This window comes from Siniperca chuatsi, linkage group LG13 (genome assembly GCF_020085105.1).
Source record: "Siniperca chuatsi isolate FFG_IHB_CAS linkage group LG13, ASM2008510v1, whole genome shotgun sequence".
NCBI classification, from domain to species: Eukaryota; Metazoa; Chordata; class Actinopteri; order Centrarchiformes; family Sinipercidae; genus Siniperca; species Siniperca chuatsi.
In genome coordinates this window covers 2,209,641-2,225,413 of record NC_058054.1, presented here as the reverse complement: position 1 = coordinate 2,225,413, position 15,773 = coordinate 2,209,641, and the positions used below count along the sequence as shown (strand labels likewise).

The following is a 15,773-nucleotide window of genomic DNA, read 5'->3' as shown; positions in this document are numbered from 1 at the left end:
TATTTATTTTTTATTTTTGCTGAAAAAGAAACAACATTTCTTTGCTCTATTCTTACAAATAATCAGAAGGATGTTTTATGTACATCAGGTGTTTGTGTTGTTTTGTTTATATAGCACATGGTTGTTTGTGTTATTGTCTTCACTAAATATTTAACAACTGTGATTTAAGTTGGTATTCAATTTTTATTTCTGTATTACACTTTTGTGCCTTGTTTTTAACATTTTTACTTTTTGCGTCTGCCTTTTCTGTGTATAATTAATCGATGATAATTATTATAATTATTAATATTAACTCCACCAACACCTCACTCAAATATCCAACAGTTTGATTTTGCCTGCTGCCGTTTTGACGCTTTGTGTTGTTATTATTCCCATGTGAACACTCTGCTGACTGACGGCACTGTTAGAATCAGTGTGAGGTAATAAAGTGGGATCAGAGCAGACTGCAGGAGGTTGAACATCTCTCCTTTTATTTCAGTTTCTCAGCTCTGAGTTCAGGATTCGAGCTGTTTCTCTCACAGATTAATAACACAGATGGAAGCTGAGACAGTGAGTACTGAGCGCTGAAATCAAACTGAACTTCCTGGAACGATTCTTGAACCAGAGTCGACGGTTGAAACTGTCATTGTGTTATTAATGTGAAAAGGCGCAGCTAACGGTGAGGAGGCTGCAGAGCAGAAACCCACACAGCCCGTCTGCTGCAGGAAAGGAAGTGTTGATTCGCTGGCAACAGTTTTTATGAGTCCTAATAACCACTGAGAACAGATTCATATCTGCTGCTGTACACACTCATCAACTCCTCTCCCTCTCTGTAGCTGTTTGTCTTCTCTCTTGTTGTCTGTCAGCCTTTTTCCACTGAGCCCTCCACCCACACAGAGTTGAACTGAGCCCAGAGACCAACAATGACGACCCACCTGGAGGTCACGTCCATGGAGTTTATTTATGAGGATTTTAGCGATCAAAGGTGCACTTTACAGTTTACACTTGGTGTTGATGAGCGCCAACAAGTCCTCATACAAAAATGACAAATGGCTTCTTTGTCAGTGCCGTCCAAAACAACACATGAGTGTTTTCTGATCTGATGCCTCAATGGTAAATGTCTGGTTAGGATTTGTCTGTTAAACTATCTCATAGGAGGACCGTGGTCATGCAGATAGATTATTGTTAATGCTCAGAAACTCAAAGTGCTTTTTGATCTAATAGTACAAGAAGTGAGGAGCTCCAGGAGCTTTAGCTCATAGGAGCTTGAGTATGTTCCTGTTAGCTTTTCACAGCAGAAATAACTGTGAAATATAGGATTTTAATGCAGAAGCTATGTTGTGATGTCATTATTTGCTGTGAATTATTATTGATGCATATTTACAACATCCTCAGTATCAGTTTTCCTGTTATACAGCAAACTGAGAGACGTCAACCTAACGAACCAGAGACAGTAAACTAAAAGAAACGAGACTGAGGACTAAAACATATTTTAATGTTAAACTTGTCTTAAGAACAAAATTCATTGTCTCATCTTTAATGTTCTTAAATTTTTAAAGTTAATGCTAAAGCAACACGGTCTGACATTGTTTTTATTTCTCAATTTCTTAATGTTTTATATGTAAAGATAAATTATACATTATTATATACAAATTATGCAATTTTACACAAAATAATCTGTAAAAATGAAGAATAATTTGTGTTCACCACCTGTTCAGAATATTACAAAATATTTCTTTTAGTCAGGAAATGACACAACCTTAAATATTTTGTGAGGTTACTCTGCAGACAAGTTTAAAAATGTCTCATGAAAACAACAATATCAATTTTGGTGTGATTTTGAAGGTAAAAATATGTATTTCTTCCCTTTTTAATAACATCAACATCAAGAATATTTAATGAAGTGATTTACAGTTTGTCTTGTCTCGAAAAGAAAATTCAAAAATAGTCCCACGTTACATGTTTTTGTTTATTTTATTACGACATTGAATCAAAGAATAAGACAAATAGACAATCATAAAGAATAAAAGCACAATTGCTATTACTAATAGAAATAAGAATGAGAAAACTGAACATTACATAGAAAACAGATTTTGCTAGTCAGTACAATTTCAGCAAAAACCACAGAACAACACTGGATAGAAAACAGCAACTAAAGCTGGTAACAATAGAAATATTCACTATTATATATAAAATAAGCATTATATAAGAAAAATACTGAAAGTTGTTTTGGGAGTTCTTAGTAAGCTTGTTATCTTCTCATCATATCTCAAATGTTGATTTTTAATGAAGTTATCCTGAGATCACAGTTTTTTTAATATTATCTGGATCATCAACATTTGTTATCTCCAGATAATGAGATGTCAGAATCAGATATCAGAAATTCTTTATTGATCCCCGAGGGGAAACTCTTTTATGTTATCATTCAAAATGGATTAAAGGATGATGCTGCTGTTATTTTATCTTTATAGTTTGTATCAACAAAATCACTGACTACACAAAGCCTGATGGATCTTCTTCCTCTGAGCCACAGAGCTCCACTGTTGTCCAAAAACTATTAAAAACAGATCAGCGAGCCGCACTGTTGCACTGGGTGACATGTTGTTTTATTACAATTAACATGAACAGAGACGCTGATTCTGAAACAGCTCAGCTGCATTTCCTGTCTCTAGATAATCGCTCCATGTTGGGTAGACGACACTGAGCATGCTCACAGGCAAGATTGTTTACACCACTGAAAACAATCAACTACAATGAACCATGTTCATCATAATGAAGGAATATTTAACCCAAATGCAACAATATGTGTTGTGTTATTGTTGCCGGTCAACGATGGACATTTATGTGAAGTTCAGGTTTTGGCTACAAAGACAGAACTTGTTAGTCGGATCAATTAATTGTTTGTTTTAAAAGAGGAAGATGAGTCTGAGATAATGGGCTTCTCAGATTCTGTACTACAGGGACCAGCTCTGGACTTTATCTTCAGGCTTTCGGACTTTAACAGTCAGTAAGAAGTCAAAGCTGCTGGAAGACAGTCAGTCAGTCTCTTGCTTGCAGTTGGTGGACGGTCCCTTGTTTCTGAGGATCATCAGCAGCGAGAGTCCACAGCAGTACACCAGACTCTTCACTATCAGCACTGTGTACAGCAAACAGAGCAGCTTCACCCTGCACTGAGACTGGACAGAAGCTGCTGGTGGAAGTGATGGTGGAATTGATGGTGGAAGTGATGGTGGAAGTGATGGTGGAGGTGATGTTGGAAGTGATGGTGGAGTTGATGGTGGAGGTGATGTTGGAGGTGATGTTGGAGGTGATGTTGGAGGTGATGTTGGTGCAGAAACCTCTGAAACAGAAAAGGAGTCAAAAAGAAATGTCAGTCCTCTGCTCCTATGCTCTCTTTGACAGCGTCTCCACATGAAGCTGAATCACTGCTGAACAGTCACCAAGCCTTCATTACCTTGTTCTGTTTGGTTCACTGTGCCCCCCTCGTGCTGGACGTAGCAGCTGTATTTATATGTGTGGAGAGCGTCCTGATCAATCACTCTGATGGCGGCGGTGCATCCCAACTCTGTGAACTTCAGCTGCTCTCCCTCAGCAGGGGGCAGATCCTCCAGAGCACCATTCTTCTTTTGTCTTTTCCAGGAGAACTGGACCAGAGGAGGAAACATGGCTGAGGCCAGACACAGCAGGAAGCTCTTCCCCTCCAGGTGGGCTCTGGATGCTGCTGGGTACACGCTGACCACAGGCTTCACCACCTGCTCATCTGAAGTTTGACAGCAGCAGCAAGCAGCACAGACACACATTCACACGGTCAGCAGCAGCTTCCAGCACTGCACTGCATTCAGTCTGATCCTGGAAACTACATGGACTCTGATCACTAAACTACTCATCAATACAGCACAAAGTTCACTACATGTACTGTATTCACCGTCATATCAAACAGTTATCATGGCATGTCATGAAGTCCATTCACTATAATTTCACATTAATTTTCATTACTAAAAATATTATATAATATAATTGTGAAATTTACCGTCACATGAAACTCCTATACGTCTATATTGGGGTTAACATATGTAAGGGATAATGCCTGACGAGGTGTCCATGATCAGGAATTAATGGACGACGCAGAGTCCAGTTTCTTCTGCGGACTCCATTAATTCCTGATTTTGGACACCTCGAAGGGCATTATCCCGCTTATACTATGGTCACTTGTCAAAGAAATAAAAAAGACCATTTATTTATATTTTATTTTCATGCGTTTTGTAATAAAAATATAAAGTTTTTCAAGAGCCATAACTCAGGTTTCCCTAGTAACACCTAAGGGTTTGACTAATACCTGAAACAGTCACTACCATCCCATAAGGTTCCTATGCAATGTAAACGTTGTTCGCAAGTAAAGAGGTCGAACCTTAGATACGACTTGGCAACGGGAGATATTTCTAGTCCGCTCAGCTCATAGAACGCTTTGGCTCAGCTATGAGCCAGAAAGCTAACGTTATTCTAGCAAGATTCAAAGTCAACAACATTGCGCTCGGTTGACAAACCGAAACAAATTAAATATAATTTGACAGTATGTTTAACAACAAGACTAGTTAGCTGTCCAGCCATGTCATTGTCTCCAAATCAATATCAAGACTTTCACAGTATTACGAGCTGCAAGAAGTAGCCGACTGCCCCTGTGATCTCACTGATTCTTTGTACCACATAAGCGATCACATCCCACTCGATGTTCAACTCGCCAACATTACTTCAGGCTGCGGCGTAAATATTATTAGAAGTTACATATTTACCTGTACATAAAATAGAAATGTCATTTTAATGATTACATTATGCGAAGTATATTATATAATTACCACCATATACTAAAGAAACAAATCAATACATTAATAATTTCTTCATAACTTTTTCTAAAATTTTAACTTTTATACACAACTACAGTGATGTTGTGAGTGTTCAAATGCGAATAAAGACAGCTATGTAATATAATGTAAAAAAGCCAAGACTTTGTTGATCCCTGATGGGAAATTCACATATAATTTAATAAATTATAAAACAATAATAGAATAATATATATAATAATGTCTTGTGAAAATTATAATATGTGCCCTATCTGACACCATATACTTTCCTAAATATATTTACTGTTGTATATTTTAAATTACGTTAAGCATCATATACTATTTACATATATATTAAATGTGTTAACAAATATATGTGTGCCATTGTATATGATTCTATATCATATATATAAATATATATGTTATGATTCATACATTTATTGTAATACATTCAGTGTGTTTTCCTTCATGTATAAATATATCTTCCACTAAAAGACACATGCAGCATCATAATAAATATTATCATCATGAGGTAAATTTTGAAATTTAAACACTGTTTATTCATTATTATATAAAACATATTTAAAGTTATATGCTTTTTAAAATACGTTGACAAGCAAATATTAAGTTATGGTTTAAAATCATATTATATTGTTATATAAAAACGAGATGATGCTGAATTACTGAGAGGATCAATACTGTATATCTGTAACTTTGCCAATATCATACTTTTTCTTTATATATCAGTTTTTTCTCATGCAGAAATAAAGACTAACTTCAGCTGTGCAGTGAGATTTCAACATCTTTTCAGGAATCGTGAACCTTTTTTATGTAACAACAGCTGCATGGCTGCAAGAATTCTCTGCTAATTATGAAAAAACTAACATGTAAAGCCTGAAGCAGCAGAAACTCATTAAAACACATTTTCAACTTGTTCAATAAAACATCTGAAGGAAAATGAATATTTATTCTTACCTGTTACAAACAGTTTAGTTCCAGAGCCAAAGATGAGGTAGTCACAGTGAAACAGACTGATACAAAAACCTGTCTGCTGCTGAATGTGTCAGCTGAGGTGAACAAGTCCAAATTATGAACCAGGATCATATTTCAGCTCCATGATGTGTTTCTCTGATGTTCATATCAACATGACTGTCTCTTCTTTTATTGTCTCTTTAGACACACTAGCAGTGCTGCTCTATGGATGCTAATGTCTGTCCACTGCTTTAGTCCAGATGGACTGGACCTGGACCAAAGGATGGACGGATGGATTGACATGAAATTTTGTTCAGACATTCTTGGTCCCCAGAGGATTAACTTCATTAATTCACTTTGTTGATTCTGACTCTTTATCTAGCGCCACCAGCAAGTTGATGTTTTAGGTTCAGATTAAAATATCTCAGCTACTGGATGGATTACCATTTAATTTGGTTCAGACATTCCCCTCAGGATGAACTGTAGAATTAATTTTTTTTATAATAGAATAGTAATTGTAGTGTTAATATTAATAAATTAGTAATAATAAGAATGACAGCTATAGGAAGAATAATGTCAGCATCAGTAACAGAGCCAATAACAACAATTGTAGTAGCAGTTGTCGAGCAGGAACACGGGGGCAGCAGGTGGCCCACAACCACAGATCCAGACTCTGCAGCTCTGGAGGCAGAAATACCTGCTGAAAGCGACAGAAGGAAAGAGGAGGGAAACGAGAAAGCACAGAACGACGGGAGAGAGAAGATGTCGAGTTAGTAACATGCTGTAATGGGATAACAATGCATACAGATGGAGAGGGAGAGAAGGAGAGAGGAAAGAGGCGCATAATGAGAAGTCTCCCAGCAGTCTGGGCCTGTAGCAGCATAACTAAGGGATGGTTCAGGACTCACCCAAGCCAGCCCTAACTATAAGCTTTATCAAAGCGGAAAGTCTTAAGCCTACTCTTAAATGTGGAGATGGTGTCTGCCTCCCGAACCCAAACTGGGATCTGATTCCACAGGAGAGGAGCTTGACAACTGAAGGCTCTGGCTCCCATTCTACTTTTGGAGACTCTAGGAACCACAAGTAACCCTGCATTCTGGGAGCGCAGTGTTCTAGTCAGATAATATGGTATTATGAGATCTTTAAGATACGATGGTGCCTGACCATCAAGAGCTTTGAAGGTGAGGAGAAGGATTTTAAATTATTTTCTAAATTTTACAGGGAGCCAGTGCAGAGAAGCTAGAATTGGAGAGATATGATCTCTTTTCCTAGTTTTTGTCAGTACACGTGCCGCAGCATTCTGGATCAACTGGAGAGTCTTGAGGGACTTATTCGGGCAGCCGGATAATAAGGAATTGCAGTAGTCCAGCCTTGAAGTTACAAAGCATGCACAAATTTTTCGGCATCATTATTAGACAGGATGTGCCTGATTTTTGCAATATTATGTAGGTGAAAAAAGGCAGTCCTTGAAGTTTGTTTAATGTGGAAGGTAAAGGATAAATCCTGATCAATGATAACTCAGAGGTTCCTTACGGTGCAGCTGGAGGCCAGGGCAATACCATCTAGAGTAACTATATCTTTAGATAATGTGTCTAGGAGGTGTTTGGGACCAAGTACAATAACTTCAGTTTTGCCAGAGTTTAACATCAGAAAGTTGCAGGTCATCCAGGACTTTATGTCCTTAAGTCATGCCTGAAGTTTAGTTAACTGGTTAGTTTCATCTGGCTAGATCAATCGATATAATTGGGTATCATCTGCATAGCAATGAAAGTTTATGGAGTGCTTCCTAATAATACTGCCTAGAGGAAGCATATATAAGGTGAACAGAATCTGTCCAAGCACAGAACCTTGTGGAACTCTGTGACTAACTTTGGCGTGCACAGAGGACTCACTGTTAACATGAGATTGATCTGATTGATAGGATTTAAACCAGCTTAGTGCGGTTCCTTTAATGTCAATTACATGTTCCAGTCTCTGTATTAGGATATGATGGTCAATGGTGTCGAACGCAGCACTAAGATCTAACAAGAGAAGTACAGAGACAAGTCCATTGTCTGATGCAATTAAAAGGTCACTTGTAAGTTTCACCAGTGCTGTCTCTGTGCTATGATGCACTCTACATCCTGACTGAAAATCCTCTAATAAACTATTGTATATTATTATTATATTGGACTATATAAATAAAATTGACTTGACTTTCACATCAGCCTCAGGTGTAATTTGTTAGTGCTAATCACCAAATGTTAGTGTACGGCAGTAGCCTGAATGAACCACTAAGTGACGCTGTTGTGAGTTTGATCCTTGCAGGACACCGTATTTCTGTGTTTTAAAGTTGACTTTGCACTATTTCACGGCGGCTTACATCATCATGAAATATCAGAACTAAAACCACCCATCCAGTTCATCTGTTCATTCATTGTGTTTATTAAGATATGAAGCTGCACTTTGGCGTGGGTTTGAGTAATAAGCACTCGTGTTTTGTTCGGGAATATTGGCTGCTTGCTGTGTACCGGTTGAGCATTTATTCTGTGGAAATAGTGCAGGATGAAGCTTCAGCTCTTTTGTTTACCAAATATTTCATTTGAGTATTTATTTTTATGCTCATAATTTTTTTCGCTGTAAATTTTATGCTAAGAGTTTAATTTACATTTACAGAAGTCAAAAGTTGCCTTTGCACTATCCTGTAAGGTTATGGAGCCAGGAGCCACTGTGGTGAACAGCACCAGAGACAAGAGTTGTTATTGTTAGCCAATAAAGTGCTACCTGACAGGTGTACTACGAATCAAGTTCGACAGAGCCAGGCGTCCTTTGCGACAAAACCTAAAACCCCAATCAGAGATAACGGCGATCACGACGGTGGAGACCATCTTTCGTTGTTAACCAGGTTTTCTTCATCAGGCTCTGTGTGTGTTTCCATGAAAGGGGGCGTTTGACGCGTCATTTCACTTTTTGTCCGCACCAAATGGAGCGATCGCGTGCCGCCTACTTCAGTCGAGAGGAACAGGTCATTATAATGGAGAGCTATTAGGTATATGAAAAATGATTACAAGTGAAAAATGAACACTGCTACTGCAAATAAGGCAAGAGAGGAATGCTGGCAGAACACTGCTGATCGACTCGATGCACTCTCACTGCCTCCCGTTTATTTCTAACATGGCAGCTGCACATTAAACTTGATAGGCCTACAGCAGATTTAAACATTCTTTCAGTGTGTTGGTGATGCTGTGTAAAAGCTAAAGTGTTAATATCAACAGAAGCAAACGGGAAAAAGCTTTAGGCTCAGCGTACCTCGCTAATCTATTAATCTCGCTTCGTAGTAGCTACAGCCCTCAGGTCTCAACCCCGATCCAGAACCCTGCGTCCGATGCTCCTTCTCTGCCCACGACACCCCACCACGCATCAGAAACACAGCGCAGAGTCCCAGGGGGCGTAGAGAGATTCCTGCAGGCGCTAACACGCTAAACTAAGATGGTGAACATGGTTAACACTATACCTGCATTAACATGTTACCTTTGTTTGTTCATTGCATCAGTTTGTGTAACAGCCACTGGGAAACCTCCTGGTCCTCCCAACGACCAGTCTGCCTCCATTCCACAAAGTCATTTCAGCCATTGTTCATATGAAAATATTGATTTGTGCAGCTTTAAATGTCACAAAGTGTTTCATTTAAAGTTTTCAGTAAGTTTATTAAAAGTCAAGACATTAACTTTCAAGACGCTGAAGTGTTGGTCTAGAGAAACTTTTGTCCTGATGGTGGCGCTAGAGGAAAGGTCAGGAGGTCACCATAAATGTTAGGATTCTTCCTCTGGGAACCAGAAACATCCACAGGACATTTCTGGAAATCTGGCAGCGAAACCAGCGTCCTAATAACCCGCTGCTAGAAGGACAACATCCTGACCTGACATGTGTCCAAGATTTGTCTCTTAAAATGTAATAAAGTGAAATGATCTGGTGAAATCTGCTGAAAGGTGTTAAACAACAAGTGCTGCTGGAAGAGTTTTCATTAAGAGCAGATTAGTATTGTGAGCGAGGAATGGACTTTATTCCAGCAGCAGAACAAAGAGGACGATTTTAATCTTCATCTGGAACATTTGACTGGAAATTTGTTGTTACATTATACAAAAGTTTGTTTGAGTATTATTTTAAAAATAAAACATGTTTGTTTTTTCATCTGGATCATGTTTGTGTTCAGTTTGCACTTTGCTTGTTTTCTCTTGGCCTAGTTTCATCATTGTGCTTCTGTGCTGCTAGTTTGTCCTCACTATGTGGAACAACACTGAAGCTGCTGGAATATCTGATGGAAATATAAATAAATCTAATATGAAATAAATCCCTCAGTTCAGTATGTTTGTGACTCTGGCTGAGATGGAGGTGAAATATGTGAACCTGGGCTGTGGTTTGCTGCTCTCTTCCTGTCACAAACACTGTTTGACATCTGTTGGTTTTTGTTCAGGCTGCAGGGATCATTTCTCACTGTGGGCGTCTCTCTTCAGACAGGAGCAGTAGTAGGAGGCTGAATGAGAGAGTTTAACTTTCTTGATCTCCAACTCACAGCCGTTCTGTTTATTCACAGCTGAGAAATCATCTTTCTGAGGATGATTGTAGCCTGAATGTACATCACAGTTTTTCTTATTGATTTCCAGAATCTTTGTAAATGTTTCTGTGTCTTTCTTCTGGTACCAATGTACAAAATTAGTAGGACACTGGTCAGTTCCTCCACAGCTGAAGGAGACAGCTTCACCAACTCTCCTGGTCAATGTTAAATCATCCTGAATCAGCTCTGCTGCCATGGCAACCAGCGCTGTAGAGAAATAGACAGATGGATGAAGGTCAGTGTGACAGTGTTTGTTACAGGTTGAGTTTGCTGGCTCCTGATTGGCTGGAAACACTCACCTGAACACAGACAGCACAGAGCAGCAGCTGGGAGGGAAAGCATTGTGTGCAGTGGCGTTTCCTCTGGTGAACCTGGGGAGAAGTGGCGCTCTGATGCAGCCGAGGCCAAACAAGGACGAGCTGCGAGATCAGACGAGGGCCACGTGGTTTCTAACAGGTCCTCAGACCTCCCATCAGCCCCTGCGGCGGACAGATAAGGCCGCTGCTGCCGATTGACAGCTCAGCTGAAGCTGTCGTGTGGTTTCAAAGGGGAGAGGAGGCGGAGCCGAGGAGCAACAGGCAGCGCACGGTTACCATAGAGATGGAGGACTGCATCCTGTCTGCTGCTGCACATCACCGACACATCACTGTTTGTACACAGGTGTTGATGTGACAGCAGAGCTCATTCTGCTTTCATCACACTTCATCGCCTCTGCTGAAGTATTCCAAATCACTACAGCTACATTAGAAATAAAAAGACAAACTCGGCTGATTTTAACAGTGAAAATGATCAATTCAAGGCAGCAACATGTAGTTGTATATCTCTAGTATAAACCGTAGAAAGAGCTTCTTGTTTTTCCTTGTGTGGTTCGTCAGACTGAGACCTTCATTCTCCAAAACTCGGTTTGTGTTCAATCTTCAAGTGTCTGTTGTTGAAAGAGAAGATGAAGGTTACTGTCAGCCAGCAGAGGGGATTCATTTATTATTCACACTATTTATCTTTCTTTCATTCTCGTTATTTTAACGTTGTTTCTAAACGATTCTTTTTCCCAGACTTCTCTGCTTCTCTGAACTGATTCAGTGAGAAGTTTCTTCGTCTTGGTTTGAATCTGACAGCAGATCAAAAATCTGGGTCACGATGAAGCAGAAATACAAAACAACATTCATGTCACCACAGACACATTCAGGCTGGTGGTGAATTTAGTAACACAGACTGTTATCTGTTGTTGAACAGCTGTGATGAAAACACAAAACTACAAATCCACCAAACTCCTGAGCTGTGATTTGAACCCTTAAACGTCCCCTTACATTTCTGTCCTTTCATTTCATCATTTCATTTCTGTGACACATAAAACCTAAAATATAGTTTTCCCACTCTTAACTACAGTGGCTGACAAAAGCAAACGCACTGCAACATAAGAAGACACAAGCAAATCAAGAAAACATCTTCATTCATTTGACAACACGTGCAGCATTTAGAAAACACGCTGCAAATACACACAACGAAAACAGAAGTGTGTACAGAGGACACTAAGAAAGTGTGTGTAGTTGCAGCGTGTTTTCAAAATGCTGCACGTGTTGTCAAATGAATGAAGATGTTTTCTTGATTTGCTTGTGTTTGCCACCGTAGTAAACTGCAATGAAACTATGAGGATTTAAGACATAGAATAAAATCATTTGAAGAGTCCGATATGTTTTTACACTTCAAATATTATCAAATAATATATGATTTGGGACCAATCTGAATATTTTGTCACAGTTACAATATTTTCAGTTTACTGTGAATATTTCTGTATATTAAATATTTTCAATAAAATGTCAGTATTTTCCTGCTGAATGTCTGGGTATAATTTAAAGTTCGAGTGTAAAGTTTGAGTGTAAGTTCAGTTTCATTATTATCAATACTTGCTTGTAATTCAAATATCAACATTTTAATTTGTATAGACCTATAATATTCAATTGTAATTCTAATATTACAAAATAAAAACAATCTGCAGCTCATTTGGAAAAAACTGAATATTTATTCATAAATATTCAAAGAAAGGGTTTAACATTTGACTCCTAAGCTGAAATAAACTAAAATATACAAGTCACAAGTTTTATTTTTTATTCTATATATATATTTGATATGTATTTACAATTCATATATATTTTATATATATTTCTCTCTCCTATATAGAGCTGATATAAAGATAACCTGTACCTGTATCTACATGTTTTCAGGACACAACCACATGTCCTGACTGAGCGAAACCAAAACTAACTCTCTCCTATTTATTACATAATATTTGATATTATTACAGAACATTTTCCATAATATATTGTGAATGATCTTTATGTTGATCCAAGATGTTTTTTACACTCAAGCCGTCACTTTAAAGCTGTAGTTATCACCTCGTACTACAGTTTATATGACAGTACTTCTATCTGTTCTGTGCTGCTGCTGTCAGGATTATAACTGTTACACTGCTGCCCTCTAGTGTCTGCAACAACACACTGCGTCTCCACCTGATACTACTACTACTGCTACTAATACTACTCCAACTACTGTACTGCTGTTACTGTGTAGAACAGATCCTTCACACTGCTGCCCTCTAGTGTCTGCAGGTACACACTGACTCACACACAAGGCCTCTTCTACTGCTACTACTACTACTATATTATTGCCAATATTATACTAGGCAGTACTACTACTACTACTACTACTGTGGCTGCTGCTGCTTCTACTGCTCCTAATAATACTAATAGTACTTCCACTTATGTGCTGCAACTAACTGACTTGATTTTAAATGTCAGTTAATCTTTTTCGATTAAGAATCAAACAAAAGATCCGCACACTGTACTAGTAGCTCCCGTCAATTTTTATCAAGTGGCATTTCGATCTAACAGAGATCTTCACCAGGCAATGTCAAATAAATCATCACGAAGCAGAGCGGACAATATATAGACACAAACACATTCATCACTCAGGTGACTGTGATCAGCATGATTGAGAGTCAATCTACTCAAGCTGGACCAATCAGAGCAGAGCTGGACAACACATGGGGGACAAAGCATGCCTCTGTGAAGAGTGCACGAACAACTAGAAACAACAGGATCAATATTATACAGGCACATACCAAATCCAACACATCAGAGTCCAATATATTTCATAAATCACATAAACCATCCCGAAAAAACAGTTATCATAAAGTTTACTATAAAGGATAATACATAGAAGAAAGTGATATTACTCGCCCCAAAAATCAATATTATATTATTGCCAATATTATACAGGCACAAACTGAATCCAACACATTAGAAGTTGAGCCAAATATATTTCATAAATCACATAAATCTGGGAAAAATACATAAAAACTGCAAATAGAGCACCGGTAGCCAGTGCAGGGTGTGGAGGAGCGGTGTAGTGTGGGAGAACTTGGGGAGGCTGAAGACCAGCCAGCCTGCTGCATTCTCTGGATGAGCTGCAGAGGTCGGATGGCACATGCAGGCACACCAGCCAGGAGCAAGTTGCAGTAGTCTGGGCGCGAGATGACAAGAGTCTGGTCCAGTACCTGCACCGCCTCCTGGGTGAGGAACGGACGTATCCTCCTGTTGTTGTGGAGGATAAATGTGAAGGAGCGAGTCATCGCAGCGATGTTGGCAGCGAAGGACAGCTGGTCATCCAGTGTCACACCCAGGTTCCTTGCAGTACGAGCCGAGGACACCTCAATGGTCATAGCAGGCAGATGCCTTCCCTGGAAGGAGGAGCAGCTCAGTCTTGTCGAGGTTGAGCTTCAGGTGGTGAACAGACATCCACTGAGAGATGTCAGCCAGACACACAGAGATTCGTGCTGCCAGCTGGATTTCAGATCAGGGAAAGACAGAATTAGTTGAGTGTCATCTGCAAAGCTGTGGTAGGAAAAGCCATGCGAGTGAATAACAGAGCCGAGTGACTTGGTGTGATGAGAGAAGTGAAGGGGACCCAGAACAGAACCCTGAGGTACCCCAGTAGTGAGGCTACAAGGTTCAGATACAGATGATCTCTAAGTTACTAACTACAGTCCTTGAGGCAAGATGTGAACAGGGAGAGTACAGAGCCTGAGACTCCCAGTTCTTGCAGGGTGGAGAGGAGGATCTGGTTGTTCACTGTGTCAAACGCTGTTGAAAGGTCCAGCAGGTTGATGACAGAGAAGAGGGAGGCAAGGAGGGCAGTCTCAGTTGAGTGGCCTGCCTTGAAACCAGACTGGTGGGGGTCAAGGAGGTTGTTGTGGTGGAGATATGCAGAAAGTTGAGTGAAGACAGCACGCTCAAGTTTTTTTAGAAAGAAATGGAAGAAGAGAGACCGGTCTGTAATTCTTTACATCAGAAGGGTTGGGTTTCTTTAAAAGAGGGTTCACTCTCGCTGCTTTTACAGTGATAGGAAAATGAGCAGTTGTCGGAGAGGTATTGAGGTGGGTGAGAAAAGGAAGGAGGTCAGGAGCAATAGATTGGAAAAGGTGAGAGGGTCAACAGGGCAGGTGGTTGGGCGGTGGGAGGTAACCAGGTTTAGTACCTTGTTGGGAGAGAGTGGTGAAAAGAAGGTTAGAGTAGGAGATGAAGAGGTTGAGGAGGGAGGTGGTGGAGTGGGGGGGATCAAGGAGCGTAGAGAAAATAGAAAAAAGGTTTTTGGGGTTGGAGAAGGAAGATTGGATTTTGGATTGAAAGAAGGAGCTTTCAGCTGCAGATAAGGAGGCGGAGAACGAGGAGGTCCTCGGAGCGCTTGGATTTCCACCATTTTTCTTTCAGCAGCCCATGTTCTGTCAGACAACCACGGAGCTGGAGCGGTCAGGACAGAGAGAAAGACCAGAGAGGAGGACGAAGTAGAGAAGAGAGTTTCTGTGGCAGAGTCAGGAGGCCTGAGTGAGAAGGAGTCAGGTGAGGAGAGAGCTGATAGGACAGATGAGGCAAGAGAGGAGGGAGACAGGGGAGCGAAGGCTGCAGCGGATAGGGACAGTATGTGTAGAAGAGGTTAGAGAGGTTTGAGAGTTTGAGAGAGGGGGAGAGAGCAGGAGATGAAGAAGTGGTCAGAGACATGAAGAGGAGTCACAGAGAGGTCAGTGGTAGAGCAGTTCCCGGTGAATATAAGGTCGAGATAGTTACCAGCTTTGTGAGTAGAGGGGGGAGAGAGTGAGAGAGTGTAAAAGTAGTAAGTCAGATGTTAACTTCTCTGTCTGGATGTTGACGTCACTGAGAAGTACGTTTTCAGGGATGTTCGACAGCAGGACGTCTAATTCCTCCAAGACGCTCAGTGCAAATTGTTGCTGATGTACAAAAAGAGATGGTCTGTTGATATTTGGCACAAATCTAAGTGACAAACATGTCGTCTGATTAAAAACAGCTAAAGTGTAGAGTCTTACTGTTGCAGCTACA

At 40.0% G+C, this 15,773-nt stretch overlaps 1 protein-coding gene across 1 annotated transcript; it reads right to left on the bottom strand.

The window, feature by feature from the left end:
- Positions 1 to 1,927: 1,927 nt before the first annotated feature.
- LOC122886986 (immunoglobulin lambda-1 light chain-like) lies at positions 1,928 to 11,024 on the bottom strand. The gene is made up of 5 exons (XM_044219779.1): positions 10,683 to 11,024; positions 10,276 to 10,590; positions 5,793 to 5,837; positions 3,434 to 3,739; positions 1,928 to 3,319 (listed from the first exon to the last, which is right to left on the bottom strand). The coding sequence occupies exons 1-5, from the start codon at positions 10,723 to 10,725 to the stop codon at positions 3,015 to 3,017; spliced, it is 1,014 nt and encodes a 337-aa protein (XP_044075714.1). The 5' UTR covers positions 10,726 to 11,024; the 3' UTR covers positions 1,928 to 3,014.
- Between the last annotated feature and the right edge of the window lie 4,749 nt (positions 11,025 to 15,773).

What these genes read in the sequence shown, in the direction of transcription:
- LOC122886986 (XM_044219779.1), bottom strand. Translation starts at nt 10,725, where the DNA reads ATGCTTTCCCTCCCAGCTGCTGCTCTGTGCTGTCTGTGTTCAG. An exon ending in TCTGTGCTGTCTGTGTTCAG is followed by an intron (nt 10,591 to 10,682) that starts GTGAGTGTTTCC and finishes ATTTCTCTACAG; the next exon opens with CGCTGGTTGCCATGGCAGCA. An exon ending in AACTAAACTGTTTGTAACAG is followed by an intron (nt 3,740 to 5,792) that starts GTAAGAATAAAT and finishes GTCAAACTTCAG; the next exon opens with ATGAGCAGGTGGTGAAGCCT.